General features: G+C 39.6%; 3 protein-coding genes and 1 pseudogene across 7 annotated transcripts; 2 read left to right on the forward strand and 2 right to left on the reverse strand.

Moving 5' to 3' along the window:
• Nucleotides 1-1,151: 1,151 nt before the first annotated feature.
• Nucleotides 1,152-5,480, forward strand: LOC137747223 (protein RETICULATA-RELATED 4, chloroplastic). The gene is made up of 8 exons (XM_068487293.2): nucleotides 1,152-1,927; nucleotides 2,404-2,472; nucleotides 3,141-3,272; nucleotides 3,368-3,421; nucleotides 3,506-3,550; nucleotides 4,430-4,569; nucleotides 5,090-5,215; nucleotides 5,308-5,480. Exons 1-8 carry the CDS (start codon nucleotides 1,388-1,390, stop codon nucleotides 5,354-5,356), a joined length of 1,155 nt encoding a protein of 384 aa, XP_068343394.2. The 5' UTR covers nucleotides 1,152-1,387; the 3' UTR covers nucleotides 5,357-5,480.
• A 326-nt stretch (nucleotides 5,481-5,806) lies between these two features.
• LOC137747227 (uncharacterized) lies at nucleotides 5,807-8,216 on the reverse strand (annotated as a pseudogene). Its single transcript, XR_015953635.1, has 6 exons — nucleotides 7,925-8,216; nucleotides 7,706-7,843; nucleotides 6,719-6,951; nucleotides 6,442-6,481; nucleotides 6,257-6,354; nucleotides 5,807-6,138 (listed from the first exon to the last, which is right to left on the reverse strand). The product of XR_015953635.1 is annotated as an uncharacterized LOC137747227 (transcript).
• Nucleotides 8,217-11,819: 3,603 nt separating this feature from the next.
• Nucleotides 11,820-16,001, reverse strand: LOC137747225 (uncharacterized). Of its 3 annotated transcripts, XR_015953629.1 has the most exons (7): nucleotides 15,866-16,001; nucleotides 15,646-15,783; nucleotides 14,509-14,742; nucleotides 14,244-14,283; nucleotides 14,060-14,157; nucleotides 13,865-13,949; nucleotides 11,820-12,081 (listed from the first exon to the last, which is right to left on the reverse strand). XR_015953629.1 is itself a non-coding variant. In XM_068487296.2 (6 exons), the coding sequence occupies exons 1-6, from the start codon at nucleotides 15,977-15,979 to the stop codon at nucleotides 13,932-13,934; spliced, it is 642 nt and encodes a 213-aa protein (XP_068343397.1). In that variant the 5' UTR covers nucleotides 15,980-16,001; the 3' UTR covers nucleotides 13,661-13,931. The 3 variants fall into 3 exon arrangements, 1 of the variants encoding a protein (XP_068343397.1); XR_011069928.2 differs by lacking the exon at nucleotides 11,820-12,081 and having other exon boundaries at nucleotides 13,661-13,949; nucleotides 14,244-14,377; XM_068487296.2 differs by lacking the exon at nucleotides 11,820-12,081 and having other exon boundaries at nucleotides 13,661-13,949.
• Nucleotides 12,334-13,745, forward strand: LOC137747228 (uncharacterized). Of its 2 annotated transcripts, none has more exons than XM_088680364.1 (4): nucleotides 12,334-12,465; nucleotides 12,733-13,109; nucleotides 13,211-13,468; nucleotides 13,561-13,745. In XM_088680364.1, the coding sequence occupies exons 2-4, from the start codon at nucleotides 12,767-12,769 to the stop codon at nucleotides 13,662-13,664; spliced, it is 705 nt and encodes a 234-aa protein (XP_088536490.1). In that variant the 5' UTR covers nucleotides 12,334-12,465; nucleotides 12,733-12,766; the 3' UTR covers nucleotides 13,665-13,745. The 2 variants fall into 2 exon arrangements, with proteins under 2 accessions (XP_088536490.1, XP_088536493.1); XM_088680367.1 differs by having other exon boundaries at nucleotides 12,343-12,465; nucleotides 12,718-13,109.
• Nucleotides 16,002-16,102: the final 101 nt, after the last annotated feature.

A 16,102-nucleotide genomic window follows, 5' to 3' on the forward strand; every position in this document is an offset into this window, starting at 1 on the left:
TGAGTCACTGAGAAATGATGTTCTGAAGGACCTTTCAAATGCAAGGTTTGCATTCTACTCCTACATCAGAGGACAAATACTGCAAGAGAAGATGCCAAATCTGCATATGGAAAATATCACTTCTGCAAGGGGAACAAATAAGGCAAGTGAAAATGATACATTGAAGCATGTGAAGACAAGCACAACAAAACATGAACTGATTCATCCCTGACGGAGCCAAAGATCACTTGTCATATGGAGTTGCTAGTGGTTCCATTTCATTCAAGGACTAGTCCCAAGGATCTTGAAGAAATCACAAGTCCGATTCAAGATCAAGTGTCCACCACCCTTAAATCAAAGTCCGCTCTAGATAAAATGAGTAAATTCAAACCTTTGGTGCAAGTCTAGCAGAAAGTCCTATAGCCCAATTCAAGAAAAAGCCTGTGGAAAGTTAACAACAAGTAAAGCACCTCTTTTTGCAACTCTCCCTGCTAAGAGACTAAAGCAGAAGGATCAATGATCAGCCTAAAGAATTTGAAATCAGGGGGAGCATCCAAAACAAATCAAGATTTTAACTAGTCAATTGAAGGCTTGTGGCCATCCAAGAGGGAGTGTTGTAATCTTATAAGTCATTCAATGTGTGGATGGCCAACCCACTACAATTCTACAAGTTTGTCCACTAATCCACTTGTTGTCTCATCCGTCCATATAAAATCACACACAAAAACACAAAAGCCTTACGGCTGAAAAGAGAGAAAAGAAAGAAGGAAGAAGAGAGAAGCCACAAGGCTCACGACAGAGAGAAGAAAAAGAGAGGAGAGAATACAGAGAATTATATTTGTAATCTTATTACTTCAGATTATAAATGAAAGCATCACTGCTGCTCCGAGGACGTACTTTAGTCACACTGATTGTAAAGGAACCTCGTAAATTTTGTGTCTTGTTTATTTATTCCACTGCACACACTGTTGATTTTACAACAAAAAGATCATTTTTGCCACTGCCTTTTGGCTGTCGAAAAGACGAAATGGAATCCTCTCCGAATCTTCTTTGAGAGAATCTTAGAAATTCTTAAATCGTACCCATTTATCGTACTATCAATCTTCGTCGAATGCTGTCCAATTATTCACTTTCTCCGAATTTTAGTTCACTCCCCAAAAGTCAATAGGTTCTTCTTGTCCACAAAAAATCACATTCAAATCATTTCATCAAAACACAAAAAATAAAGAAAGAAAACTACAAGAGGAAGAAGACCAAGACCCAGTTGGATCCACCAACCCATTTTCTCTCAACAACCTTCATTTCTGATTCTCCAATTCTCTCTCTACTTCTTCAAAGAGGAGAGAGAGAGAAAGAGAGAAGAGAGGGAGGGAGGTAGTGAAAGTAAAGCGCCGCAAAACAACCAACAATGGCTACAGTCACCACCATCTCCAACTTCTACACTTCTCACTCTCAATTTCCCCCTTCACCAAACACCCCCCGCCATTTCTCTCTCTCTCCAAAAAGCTTCACTTTCACCAACATCTCGCGCACTAACATCACCGCAACTCCCTCCCTCCAACTCACCACCTCCCGCCTCCACCGATCCCCGCTCGCCGCCGCCGCATACGGCGGTGAGCCCCCATCAGGCGGAGGTGGACACGGCGGAAGTGGAGGTAATAACAATGACGGTGATGGAAGTGGTGAGGACCGAGATCGAAACAAGGCGGAGGCCCTGGCGGCAATGGCCGAGGCTGGGAGGTCGTCGGAGAGTCTGCCGAAGGACTTGGCGGCGGCTATAGAGGCGGGGCGGGTGCCGGGGTTGTTTGTGAAGAGGTTCTTTGAGCTGGAGAAGTCGGCGGTGTTCAGGTGGTTGCTTGGGTTTGATGGGTTCAAGGAGCGGTTGCTTGCGGACGACTTGTTCTTGACTAAAGTTGGCATCGAGTGCGGCGTTGGGATATTCACCAAGGTCCACGCTTTTCATTTACTCTCTTCCTTTTACGAGACAAAATAGTGATTTTCGCCCCCCCATTTTCTCGCCTCCCCATGTTATGTCACTTGATTTAGTATGATTTATTAAGAGTAAAATTCTTCTTAATAGAATTTGATGATCAAATTTGCATTTGGTTATTGTTGTTGATGCCAAAAATATAACAAAGTCATAATTCTTAGAATTTTGAGAGGAAGAGGCATCAACCATTCTTATTTGGGACAATTTACATGTAAGGGGTTTACTGCCATGTGGCGTCTTTTATCCAATAATGCATTGCCATGTGCTGCCAAGGACGGCACGTGACGGTGAACCCGTTCCGTGTAAGTCCTTCTCTCTCCACATAGATGGTGTCCCTATAATGCATTGAATATCCTTGACTTTTGAACATGAAGTACAATTTGGAGTATCTCTTAGTATGGATGTAAGCTCTTTCCATGTTGCTCATTTTTCAGACTGCTGCAGAATTGGAGCGGCGCCGAGAAAATTTTACCAAAGAACTGGATTTTGTTTTTGCGGATGTGGTATGTCTCTTGTATAAATAAGAGCTTTGATTTCATTGTGCTATATAACGGAAAATTATCATCGCAAATCAAAGTAGTTTCCATCTGCTTCGTAGATGAGCAGTTTATACAAGTGGTGTTTGTAAATTTAGCGCAACAATCCTCTGAAACGCTTTGGCAGAATCTGAGATATGCCATATGATATAAAGTTAGAAATAAATAAGTTAAACTAGGAAATTCTGCCTTTCAGCGAAGCATGTTCTTTATTTTGGGTCATGGATTGGAATGGATGCAGAAAACTATCTTTGTTCGTATTGAGCTCAATGCAAACTATTGTTAGCAACCTTATGTGCAATTTGTGCACTTCCAATTACGGAATCATTGAATCATATTCATGTATTTGGTCATTTTTACTCTTCTTTTTTATTTACTTCATGCCCTTTTGTTTTTTCAATCAGTAGATTTAGTTTTCCGTTTGTTGTCATAAGCTTTAATATATGTCAAGCTATGAGTTGCTTTGAGTGCAAAATTCTGCAGTGATCCTTCAACTTTCTAGCAGAAGTCTTTTGGTCCAATTCATGCTATATGTTCTTGCCTTCCTTTTCTGGTAGTGTTTCTGTTTTTGGTTTGTTCCACCTTTTTTCCATTTGACCCAAACGGATATTTTTTCTTTTCTTTTTAAAACTTAGGTGATGGCCATCATAGCTGATTTTATGCTTGTCTGGCTTCCCGCTCCTACTGTTTCACTTCGACCACCTCTTGCTGTCAGCGCAGGCCGTATTGCTAAGTTCTTCTATGGGTGTCCGGATAATGCTTTCCAGGTTATTTCTTTTGTCATTATTTTTGGCTTTACAAGTTACCACTTTATCATATAGTATAACTATAACATCATGTGAGTCATCAATATTGCCTGCAGGTAGCTTTGTCTGGAACATCTTACTCACTCTTACAGAGAATAGGCGCAATAGTGGTATGTGATTTTGTGTTATGTCATCTAAAATTATTTGACGTTATGGCGCATTGGAGTTTATAGTATTTTGATCGTTTTATTCAGAGAAATGGAGCTAAACTATTTGCAGTCGGGACTGGTGCATCTCTGGTAAGTGAAACACCTTACATGTTTCGAAATGCCTTAGCTTTAGCATTTCTTAGAATATTCTGTAACATATACGCAAGTAAAACATTGTGGCTGTCCTCTTTATTTTACCTGTTATCAAGAACTTTTCATGTGACATTAGAACACTGAAGATGGCCAAAGCTTCCCGTACGATACTTGATATTTGTTCTATCTTGGTTGGAAACAATGGAATTTTCAGCAATCATCAAATACTTTCCATACTTTTTAAGTTATGCAGAGAAACTATATCAGCTTTTGTTTGGCATATAAACTAAATCCACTAGCATTTGTACTAAACATGCCAGATACTTATGCAGTATATGTCTATCAAAATTTTCTTTCTTTACTCAAAATTAAAATCCATTATTGATTCTAATTTAATGATCACACCACTGGTTGTTTGAGCTTTGCTTGTCTAAAATTAAATCTAATCAGGACTCGATTTTGGCAAACTTAAATTAAGCCATTGGTAGAACTCCATTAGTTTTAATGCTGTATCAACATTCAAGTACGGTAAAGTTGCAAATTTCCTTTTCTCCAACTAATATACAAAGGCACCAACTTCTCGAACCACTCTGAGAATTTATTCACCATTTTGAGGCTCTGGTGTGCTTTATAGTCATTGAAAGTAATGTAATTCTCAATTACTGTCTGCAATATTATACATTCAGAGAAAGAAATGGGAGTTTTGGTACATTACTAGATTGTTTTTGTCTCGTGTTATCGTTGCAGAATGTACATATGAAGTGTTCTTCCAATTTTGATTCTCTTCTCGTATTCGACTTTGTTATATTGTTGACATGGTTAGTTGCCGTTTGGTGTCATATGATGGATTACAATTTTGATTAAAAATCATTTCAGGTTGGTACGGGTGTAACCAATGCATTGATTAATGCACGAAAAGCTATCGATAAATCTTTTGCTGGTGAAGCAGAGGATGTTCCCATATTGTCAACTAGTGTGGCCTATGGAGTTTATATGGCGGTTTCTAGCAATCTAAGGTACAAGGGCTTTTCCAGATTTAAGTATTCTACTTATTCTTTACTCTAACCTTCACGAACCGTTAGTTTAGGCCATTAACAAACATTTCTGTACTGACTGATGCATAAAGAATTTCAAGGCTTTAAATACTGTCATAATCATGGAGAATCGTATCTTTTCAAAAAAACCATTTGTGGCATTTCTAGATAGAACTGGGGCCTTTCTGGTTATCATGAAGCTTTGGGTCGTAAGCATATGACTAAAGAGAAACAAGCTCTTCTAACTATTTGAATCCATATATTGTCTCCAAGAACGTGGTAACGGAAGAAACCGTTCACAAAATTCTTGCAACAGCAATGTATGTGAAAGGATATCTTAAAATACAATCCGAGTATCTTTAACTCCTCAACTTGTATCGTGAAGATGCACATTCTTGTTTACGTGTCTGAACTATAGTCAGTGATGTGTTTGAAGAATCTGGAAATTCATCATAGCTTAATTAGTCCAACCGTGCATGATGAAATCTCTTTTCATTCAAAGGTACCAAGTTCTTGCCGGAGTAATTGAACAACGCCTTCTAGAACCCTTGCTGCACCAACACAAGCTTATACTGAGTGCAGTGTGCTTTGCTGTTCGAACTGGCAACACGTTCTTGGGTTCCTTGATGTATGATCTGAGTTCTCCTTGAATGCCATTTTATTTGTTTCTTGTGCTCTGAGTCTTCATATTCTCATAAGGTTCTTTGTATTGTGGAACAGGTGGGTCGATTATGCACGTTGGATTGGAATTCAAAAGATCCGAGAGTAGAGCGCACGGCAGATAACCAGTCACATGATTGTTGTAAGTAAATTGGTGTTGGATATTGATTTCATTTTACGGAATTACAGATTGTAAATCAATGGAATTATACGGGTGCTTTTGGTTTGGTTCATCCTACGCAGTGCAAAAGAAAGAAAATGAAATTTTCCTTCATACTTTAGATGTCAGAGTCAACTGCCGGAGAAAACCCTAATTGCAGTAACAGACACCACAGTGGCAGTGTACTCGTCCAATGGAAGTCCTCAAACAAGATAGCTTGTGAGAGTGAAGTAGGATAAGTGCCAACTCAACTCAACACAAACATATATCCTCTTAGAGAACAGAAGTTAAAAATCGCGCACGAATCTAAGCCCCAAAACAATCTGATGACACTCCCAACACCGGAAGAATGCACTAATAATTCATGATTATTCAATCAACAAGCATATAAATTCAGTATTGACTATCGATATATCGTTGATATTATTTGATTCTACCGATGTTTCAAAAGCAACCAACCGTGTCTTGAAAGAGGGACGCTACACGGGGCTTTTCTAACCAACTAGTGTCTTTCCTTCTATCTATTAGGCCAATAATCCACTAGGCAAGTGATACCAAACCAAGTCTCATCTAAAATCACAAATCAGTATAAATTCAACATCGTCGGAACCACTCAAAGGGCACTCAGATCACGCGCAGGTGCTTCGACCACCGCAGCAAGTACAAGGAATCATTTCTCTAACATGTCTGCCAGCATAGCGCATTATATTTCTTCATAAAATATCAGAAATCTGCAATCCAACCAACCATATATCAAACGAGTGCCCATCTATGTGAGACAGTGAGAGAAACAGAAAGGAACAAGGTGGCTAAACAAAATGTGGGAAACGTAAGCATTGACAAACACACATGTATGGGCATCTCAGATATGACCAGGTTGCTACTTTCTTCAAGACTTTTGAGAGTTACGACCTCACCCCCCACGACCATGTTGATTACAATCCCATCTGCATGTATTTATACAAAGTTGTCGCAAGAGAGCAAAACCCCATTAATATGCAACTAACAAAGTAGTACAACTTTGTAGGACAAACCTCCAGCCAAACAAGTTGTCATACGCCTCGTATATGTTTCCTGCACAGAGGATTGTAAGGAAGGAAGCTATATACATGAGAAAATAGAAGGGACGTGGCATGGAATGCATAAAGTAGCAAAACCACATGCGGTCCCAAGTTAACAACTGTTATAACACAGAATTCGGTCATTAACGACCTTGAACATGGCACAACAAGAGTAACTGTCAGCATAAACGGATGCATGAAATTGTGGTACATCTAAGTCCAATTCGCAAAGGAAGAATGACAACTGTACCTTCTTTGTCGGTAACTCGTAATTTATAAGAACACGAGCTGCTATAGGTGACTCCCCAGAAGCAAGCAGCGGAAGGCATGCATCTGTTGCAACTATCATATGAGATTTTTGTTCATCTTTCACAGACTCACTATCAACTGCTGGTTGAGCACTGACTTCTGGGTTCCACCTCATTGTTGCTTGCCGAAATTCTCTAATATTAAAGAACGGTCTGCTTCAGCAAGGTCAGTGTACTGGGATACAAGATATGATGCACGGGCTATATTAGATACACTAACGGTAATTGGAAATTCAAGTTCAACATCTCGAAACATGGGTAATGAAGTTTTAACCATTAAGCATAATAATCAAAGCACACTGCAAAGTTGAGCCAGGTCCGATTACAGCTCCTTTCTGGCAACTACCATACTAGAAGGCAACTCAATTCCAAACTCTTACAGGAGCTTACGTTAAGGGTGGGACACCTTGGTTATAACTGGAATGAAGAAACCTGCTCATAATCGAATCATGCATTCCTAATAAAACTAGAACTCCTCGATTATAAGTGAACATTCCAACTAGCAAAGGTCGATAGAAAACAAGAAGAAACTCTAATGCAGTTCTTCCTCCTCGCAATCTAACTTAACCATTGAATACTCTTTGGTCGAGCACCAAGCCCACACCAAAGCTTCTTCCAATGACCAATCTCTTCCCATTTTTTTTATCAGAATGAAGGGGGACATGGTCCTAATACTTTATTCATTGCACATTGTCAAATTCATACCCTTTTGCCTATCAATCAACATGATTCATAAGTTATGGAACACAACTGAGTTCACAAAAGTCACAAAAAACCCGGGGTTATTCACCTTGGGTCGAAGCATATTGAGGCTTTTCGACACCATTAGCTGCTCATGTACATAAATTTTAAGAACTGAATCAAAAAATAACACTGTATGAGGGAATGGCTAATGAGTGTGGGTGGAAGAAGAAAAGTTGAAAATTTACCAGAGAAGTCAAAGAGATAAAGGGGACATTGGCGACGGCGGAGCAGACGGCGTCGAGCTCGTCTCGGGAGCTGCAGCAGACCACCATGGGCAACCCCGGACGCCTACCCGCCAGGCCCAATAGGTCCATCAACGTCTCCTGCACAATTAAATTTCACAACTCTTAACTCCCAGTGGTCAAAAATCTCAATTGTTACGCAGATGGGCGCGGAGAAATTACCATCTTGAAATGGTGTCTGTCGACGGCGAGGTAGAAGTGGTGCTGCGGGCTGAAGGAGAGTGAAACGGAGGAGACAGGGTTTCAATAGCTGCATCCACCGCCATGGACGAGGATTTTTCGGAGGTGATACAGGGCGGGAGGGTGCCGGGGTTGATTGTGAAGAGGTTCTTTGAGCTGGAAAAATCCGTGGTGTTCAGGTGGTTGTTTGCATTTGATACCGAGTGCGGTGTTGGAATATTCACTAATTTTCTTTTTTGAATAACTTCACTAATATTTATGGAAAATGTTATTGGCACTTCTCATTCTACACTCCTGATAGTATTTTTCTTTCTTAATATAGAAAATTTAGAGTGTAGAATGAGATTTTTACAATGCCAATAACAATTCCCATTTATATATACATATATATCCCAAGAATGGAAGGAGATCCTCTCCGGATCTCTTCCACCAAAGCTATCGGATTAGGTGATATAGATCTTCGAAATTTTATCCAACGGTCGAAAATTATTATAATAGTATTTAAGGGACCAAAACAAAAGGTCGTTGGATGAAATTTCAAAAGTCCGGATCACTTGATCCAGTAAACTTGGTGAAAGATCCAGAGAAGGTGAGATAGGGGGTTCGTTTACTTCTTATGAATAATTGATTTAAATTTCATTTCAGTTTCTATCTTTTAGATCATCTTTGCTAATTTCATCTTCTTGAAAAGAAAAAAAACAGTTAATTTTGAGTGTGTGAAGTATTGGAACCTTTGTGGCTTTGACTAAATTGCTTTTGGAATATGTGAATACAACATCTCTTCCTATGCAATTCACATAGTACAGTTGCCAAATTTTATAAAGTATTGAGAAGCTTAGTTCTGCCAAAGGTTTTATGCTGTGAATGTAGATGCTGTTAGTTTTTTGCCTAAATTGTTTTTGGGATATGTGAATACAGCATCTCTTCCTGTGCAATTCACATATTACAATTGCCAAGTTTTATAAAGTATTGGGAATTGTTAAGCTTGATTGTGCCAAAGGTTTTATGTTGTGAATGTAGACGATGCACGTCTATATTCTCTATCTAGGATTTTATTTAATAACATGATATATGCAATTCTTCTATATGAAATAACATGATATCTGCTTCCCGGGAGTGCTTATTATTCTCAAACATCAATCTATGATGAATTCTTAGAGTGCAAGTATATACAAGTTATTAAAACAATATTCTGTGTTTGTTTTCTTCCTCATTGGTCAGTTTTATTAATGCGTTGATGTGTAAACATCATGTAAATTTATGCTAACCTTTTAGTAGTCGAATAAGGATGCGTCGACACTGAGTCCTGCCACCAAGGTGTTGGTGGTGTTGAGAAATCGAAGCATGGCTTGTTGCCTGTGAGCAAACAAGCACTGATGAATGCGGATTTTTGGTCTATGCTCCTCAAACCATAGAATGTAATGTCAGTATTTTAGTTCTAAACAGTTTGCACAACACAAAGTGTCTAACTTACGAATTGAACAGTTTGAAGAGAGTTTTGTTCTGCCAGTTGAAGATTGCATCATCCTAGAATAATGGAGTTGAAGAATTTGAACTTGTCCTCGTATAGTTGTGACTATAAGGATGTCAAATGGGTGCAAGTGAGTTCGGGACTACAATTGAGGCTTAGATTATTTCACGAGTCTTAAGAGATATTAGTATTTGTGATCAGTCTAGTGTGCTTAGTTAGTTAGCATTGTATTCATGTTAATCAAGTAATGAAATACAGTTTTGTCAACTCAAAACCTTCTCTATTTCAAAAGTATTATAATACAAGTACTGGATTGCTAGCTAGCTTACATTGATTAGAGGTTTATTGTATGGCTAATCGTGCTCCAATGCAACACCGTGCTCCATAATAAAATCGAAAGCATCGTATACATAGCCGCCCTCCTTCTCAAACGAAAGCTCCACTTTGGGCTTCGGCCTCCACAATTTTCTTGGAGCCTTGTCAACGACATGTTGGACAGATAGCTCAATTCGGACTCTCTTTTCTTTAAAGTAAAGTGCTTCAACTCATTTCACAACCGTTGTTTCCCAACAGTCAGCTGCAAGTGAACATTAAAGAAAAGGGAGTCCGAATTGAGCTTTCGTTGAAGCACTCTACTTTAAAGAAAAGGGAGTCCGAGTTGAGCTATCTGTCCAACACGTCGTCGACAGGGCTCCAAGAAAACTGTGGAGGCCAAAGCCCCAAGTGGAGCTTTCATTTGAGAAGGAAGGCGGCTACATATAAGATGCTTTCGATTTTATCATGGACCACGGTGTTGCACTAGAGCGCGATTGACCATACAATAAACCTCAAATCAATGTAAGCTAGCTAGCAATCCAATACTTGTATTATAATACTTTTGAAAACAAAGAAGATTTTGAGTTGAAAAAGTTGTATTTCATTACTTAATTAACATGAATACAATGCTAACTAACTCAGCACACTAGACTGATCACAAATACTAATATCTCTTAAGACTCATGAAATAATCTAAGCTAGTACTGAACTCACTTGCACCCGTTGACATCCTTATAGTCACAACTGTACGAGGACAAGTTCAAATTTTCTTCAACTCCACTATTCTAGGATGATGCAATCTTCAACTAGCAGAACAAAACTCTCTGCAAACTGTTCAGTTTGTAAATTAGACCCTTTGTGTTGTGCAAACTGTTCAGAACTAAAATACTGACATTATGTTCTATGATTTGAGGAGCACAAACCAAAAATTTGCATTCATCACTACTTGTTTGCTCACAGGCGGCAAGCCATGCTCCAATTTCTCAACACCACCAACACCCCGTTGATGGCAGGACTCAGTGTCGACGCATCCTTATTCGACTACGAAAAGGTTAGCATAAACTCATAAATATACACAATGTTTACACATCAATGCTTAACAAAACTGACCAATGAGGAAGAACACAAACACATAATATTGTTTTAATGACTTGTATATACTTGCACTCTGAGAATTCATCATAGATTGATGTTTGAGAATAATAAGCACTCCTAAGAACCATATATCTTCAGATAGAAGAATTGCATATATCATGTTATTAAATAAAACCCTAGCATACTAAAAATCTAATCCTAGATAGAGAAAGACTAACAGAAACATATAGCCGTGCACCGTCTACATTCACAATAAAACCTTTGTCAGAACCAAGCTTATCCATAAAATTAATTCCAAATACTTTATAAAACTTGTCAACTGTAATATGTGAATTGCACAAGAAGAGATGCTGTATTCACATATACCAAAAGCAATTTACGCAAAAAACTAACCGCATCTACATTCACAGCATGAAACATTTGGCAGAACTAAGCTTATCAATAAAAGCAATTCCCAATACTTTGTAAAATTTTATAACTGTAATATGTGAATCGCACAGGAAGAGATGTATTCACATATCCAAAAGCAATTTAAGCAATGCCACAAAGGTTCTAGTACTTCACAGACTCAAAATACCTTTTTTTCTTCAAGACAGTAAAACATATATCTGCATATGAAGCACCAAATCTAATAAGACAGTAAAACAGTAAAACAGCGTCTGTTCATCCTCCGTCATGCTAATCATGAAAATAAACAAAGAAAAAGTAACGATTTTGAATCAAACCCAATAAACAAAACGCAGAAGTGATCAAAACACAGAAGTCCAAATACCAGTAACTATCAAACGCAGAAGTGCTTCCATTCTCAAAAGTGCTTTTTCAAGAGTGTAGGATTTCAAGGTACGAATTGGGATTTTCTAGGGTTCTAGGGAGGAAGTTTTCAGATCGGATTCCATTTGATGATACGGGTAAATTGTCTCCCAAAAGCTCTAAAGCAATATCACCCGATCCGAAGGAAAAGATTGGGGCTTTAAGAATTGGGATTTTCTAGGGTTGTAGGGGGAGGAGGAAGTTTTCAGATCGGATTCCATTCGATGAAACAAGGGTAAATTGTCTCCCAAAAGCTCTAAAGCAATATCACCCGATTCGAAGGAAAAGATTGGGGCTTTAAGAATTGGGATTTTCTAGGGTTCTTCTGGAGAGAGAAAGGAAGAAAAAGATTGTGGCTTTCTATTTCCTTGCTAGATAAATTGGGATTTTTCAGGGTTGTGGGGCAGAGAAGATTGGGGCTGTTTATCTTCTTGCGATCCGGGATAGGTTGAAGAACTCGGATTGAACAGAGAGAGATAGGGAAGAGAGAGAGGAGGAGCAGGAGAGAGAATTGTACACGGAGTCCGACCAGAACACCAAACTGAACTGACTATTGGGCATTAGGTTGTAGTTATTGTGCTCTTTTTTCATCTACAGCCGTTGAAAACGTATACAAGGCACCAGATTGTGCCACGTAATAAAAAGAAAATGCCTACTGGGCTTCCGTACTAAACTTTAAGTCCTAGCTAGGGCTTGTCGTCCTAAAAGAATAGAAGGGTTTTTTTTTTTTTTTTTTTTTTAAAGGTTTGGTTCTGTGCGAAATCTGTTTTGCTTGCTGCTCCTAGCCGCCGCCTCCGCCTCCGCCTCCGCCCCCACGTAAATTATATTTAAGGTAAATCAATTCTTTGTGATTGCCTTATTGGGATCCCGAATGATTGATTTCTGATCGTTCTATTTGAATTTCAATTTCTGATAAATTAGAATTATGTTGTTGTTCTTGTTGGGACGACTGATTCGGCTACGATAATTCAGTTGTTTTGCTGTAAAAAAACTCCTAAGAGATTTTTGGTGTTGCTTTAACAAAGCTATTTTGTCTAGACTTGTGTAGATTTTTGCTCACAAACCAATTAAACTTAACATTTAGCGGTCTTACTAGCAGTGTCAGTGTCTGAGTAGACTAGTTCTCGGAAAACATGGCATTGGCATTGGCTCTCCGCTTTCGCTCTGTGGTCGGAAAGTTGGGGGCGTGCACTGGTGCTCCTGCTGCCACTAGTACTAGTGCTAGGCCATCTCCAGCGTCGGCAATACTCAACAACTTGTCCCACTACAACATTAATCAACTCCAGCAGCTGGACGACCTGTTTTCACGTCCGTCTACTTATATTCCTAAGACTAAGAAACAGAAAAAACAATACCACGAAATAAGTGACTGGCGCTCATCATCATGTCCCATTGTTGACAGAGGTAGATCGCATACTAAGCGCCGTCTTAAAACTCCGCCTGCTCTTTTCGCTGTGAAAGAGTTCAACAAGCAAAAGATTTGAACTAACTCGATCATGCTCTTTTATTTTCAGTAGCTCACGCTCACCCTCTATAAGAAAATAACTTTTGTACATTGTTCTCTCTGTGTCTCTCTTAGGGTGCCCGACTGCAATTTGCAAGGGGGATAAGGGAAAGTGTGCAGTTTCTTGCCGGCTGTCTCAACCATTTTATAATATTGGAGGCCGTTGATGCTGGTACGCCCAAGGTTTATCAAGCAATCGTTGCGGAGGCAGGCACAATGGAGCTTAGATTCTTTGGTCTTCTTCTTGCTGATGGGAGGTTTTTAAAACTAATTGATAACAGACATACAATCCCAAAGAACCCACGTACAAGAACTCCAATTGATACCAGAGGTACCGACTTAAACAACAGCATGTTACGTTGATGATCATTTCAAGTATAATTTCTTAATCTCCACTGATGCTTGTCATCTCTAATGTCGTAGCTAGTAGGTACACCTGGGCAAAAGTTCCGCTAAAGACAAGCAGATGCTTGTTGGAGGATGAAATGTTGAACACCTTGCGCGCGTTGCCTCTCCAAAAGTATTAAGTTCCGGAATTTGTTATTTTGTTGCCTTCGTATTTATTCTTTTCTTGAAAACAATAAAAGTCAAAACTTGTTTGGATTTAATATGTCTTCCTCCTTGATGTATACTGCTTACCAAACCAAGTCTCATCTAAAATCACAAATCAGTACATATTAAACATCGTCGGAACCACTCAAAGGGCACTCAGATCATGCACAATTGCTTCGACCACCACAGCAAAGTACAAGGAATGATTTCTCTGACATGTCAGCATAGCACATTATATTTCTTCATAAGATCTCAGAAATCTGCAATCCAATCAACCATATATCAAACGAGTGCCCATCTACGCGAGAGAAACAGAAAGGAACAGGGTGGCTAAATGAAATGTGGGAAACGTAATCATTGACAAACTCACATGTATGGGCATCTCAGCTATGACCAGGTTGCTACTTTCTTCAAGACTTTTGAGAGTTACTACCTCACCCCCGACGACCATGTTGATTACAATCCCATCTGCACGTATTTGTACAAAGTTATCGCAAGAGAGCATACCCCATTAATATGCAACTAACAAAGTAGTACAACTTGGTAGGACGAACCTGCAGCCAAACAAGTTGTCATACGCCTTATATATGTTTCCTGCACAGAGGATTGTAAGGAAGGAAGCATATACATGAGAAAACAGAATGTAATGCATAAGGTAGCGAAACCACATGCAGCCCCATGTTAACAACTGTTATAACACAGAATTCAATCATTAACGACCTTGAAATGGCACAACAAGAGTAACTGTCAGCATAAATGGATGCATGAAATTGCGGTACATCTAAGTCCCAATTCCCAAAGGAAGAATGAGAACTGTACCTTCTTTGTCGGTAACTCATAATTTATAAGAACACGGGCAGCTATAGGTGACTCCCCAGAAGCAAGCAGCGGAAGGCATGCATCTGTTGCAACTATCATATGAGATTTTTGTTCATCTTTCACAGACTCATTATCAACTGCTGATTGAGCACTCAATTCTGGGTTCCACCTCATTGTTGCTTGCCGAAAATGCTCTAATATTAAAGAACGGTCTGCTTCAGCAAGGTCAGTGTACTGCGATACAAGATATGATGCACGGGCTACATTAGAAACACTAACAGTAATTGGAGATCCAAGTTGTGACGTCTCTAAACATGGTTAATTGTGTTTGGCACGTTTACAACATAACCATAATAACTAACTCAAATGCAACCAAATATCACCTATTTCGATTGTTATCATTTGACCATCACTAAAAGCTTCAAATTCGATAACAGCAAATAATTATCAGTAATGGCTTGAAGTTTGACTATGAAGCACAATAATCAAAGCACACTGCAAAGTCGAGCCAGGCACGATTATCTGTCCCTTTCTGGCATTTTCTGGCAACTACCATCCTAGAAGGCAACTAAATTTCGAACTCCTACAGGACGTTATGTTAAGGGTGAGACCCCTTGGTTAAAACTGGAACGAAGATACCTGCTCATAATCCAATCACGCATTCCCAATAAAACAAGAACTCCTCTACAATAAGTGCATTCCTACTACCAAAGGTCGACAGAAAACAGGAAGAAACTCTAATGCGGTTCTTCCTCCCCACAATATAACTTAACCATTGAAGACTCTTTTGGCCGAACACCAAGCCCACACGAAAGCTTCTTCCAGTGATCAATCTTCCATTTTTTTATCTGCATTAACGGGGACACGGTCCTAATAACTTATTCATCACACATTGTCAAAATTATATACCCTTTTGCATACTAATCAACATGCTTCATAAGTTGTGGAACACAACTGAGTTCATAAAAGTTACGAAAAACCTGGGTTTATTAGCCTTGGGTCGATGCATATTGAGGCTTTTAAACACCATTAGCATTTCATGCACATAGATTTTATGTAGTGAATCAATCAAACAATAACACCGTATGAGGGAATGGCTAATGAGTGTGGGTGGAAGAAGAAAAATTGAAAATTTACCAGAGAAGCCAAAGAGATATAGGGGACGTTGCCGACGGCGGAGCTAACGGCGTCGAGCTCGTCACGTGAGCTGCAGCAGACCACCATGGGCAACCCAGGACGCCGACCCGCCACGCCCAATAAGTCCATCAACGTCTCCTGCCCGATTAAATTTCACAACTTTTGACTTCAATTAGTAAAAAAAACTCAACTTTTACGCAGATGGGTGCGGAGAAATTACCATCTTGAACTGGTGTCTGTCGACGGCGAGGTAGAAGTGGCGCTGCGGGCTGAAATGGGAAGAAGGGGAGTAAAACGGAGGAGACGGGGTTTCAAAAGCTGCATCCACCGCCATGGCCGAGGCGTCGGAGAGTCTGCCGAAGGACTTGGCGGCGGTGATATCGGCCGAGCGGGTGCCGGGGTTGATGTTGAAGAGGTTCTTCGAGCAGGAAGAGTTGGTGGTGTTGAGGTGGTTGCT

Source organism: Pyrus communis, chromosome 2 (genome assembly GCF_041283825.1).
Source record: "Pyrus communis isolate YQ-2024b chromosome 2, ASM4128382v1, whole genome shotgun sequence".
NCBI classification, from domain to species: Eukaryota; Viridiplantae; Streptophyta; class Magnoliopsida; order Rosales; family Rosaceae; genus Pyrus; species Pyrus communis.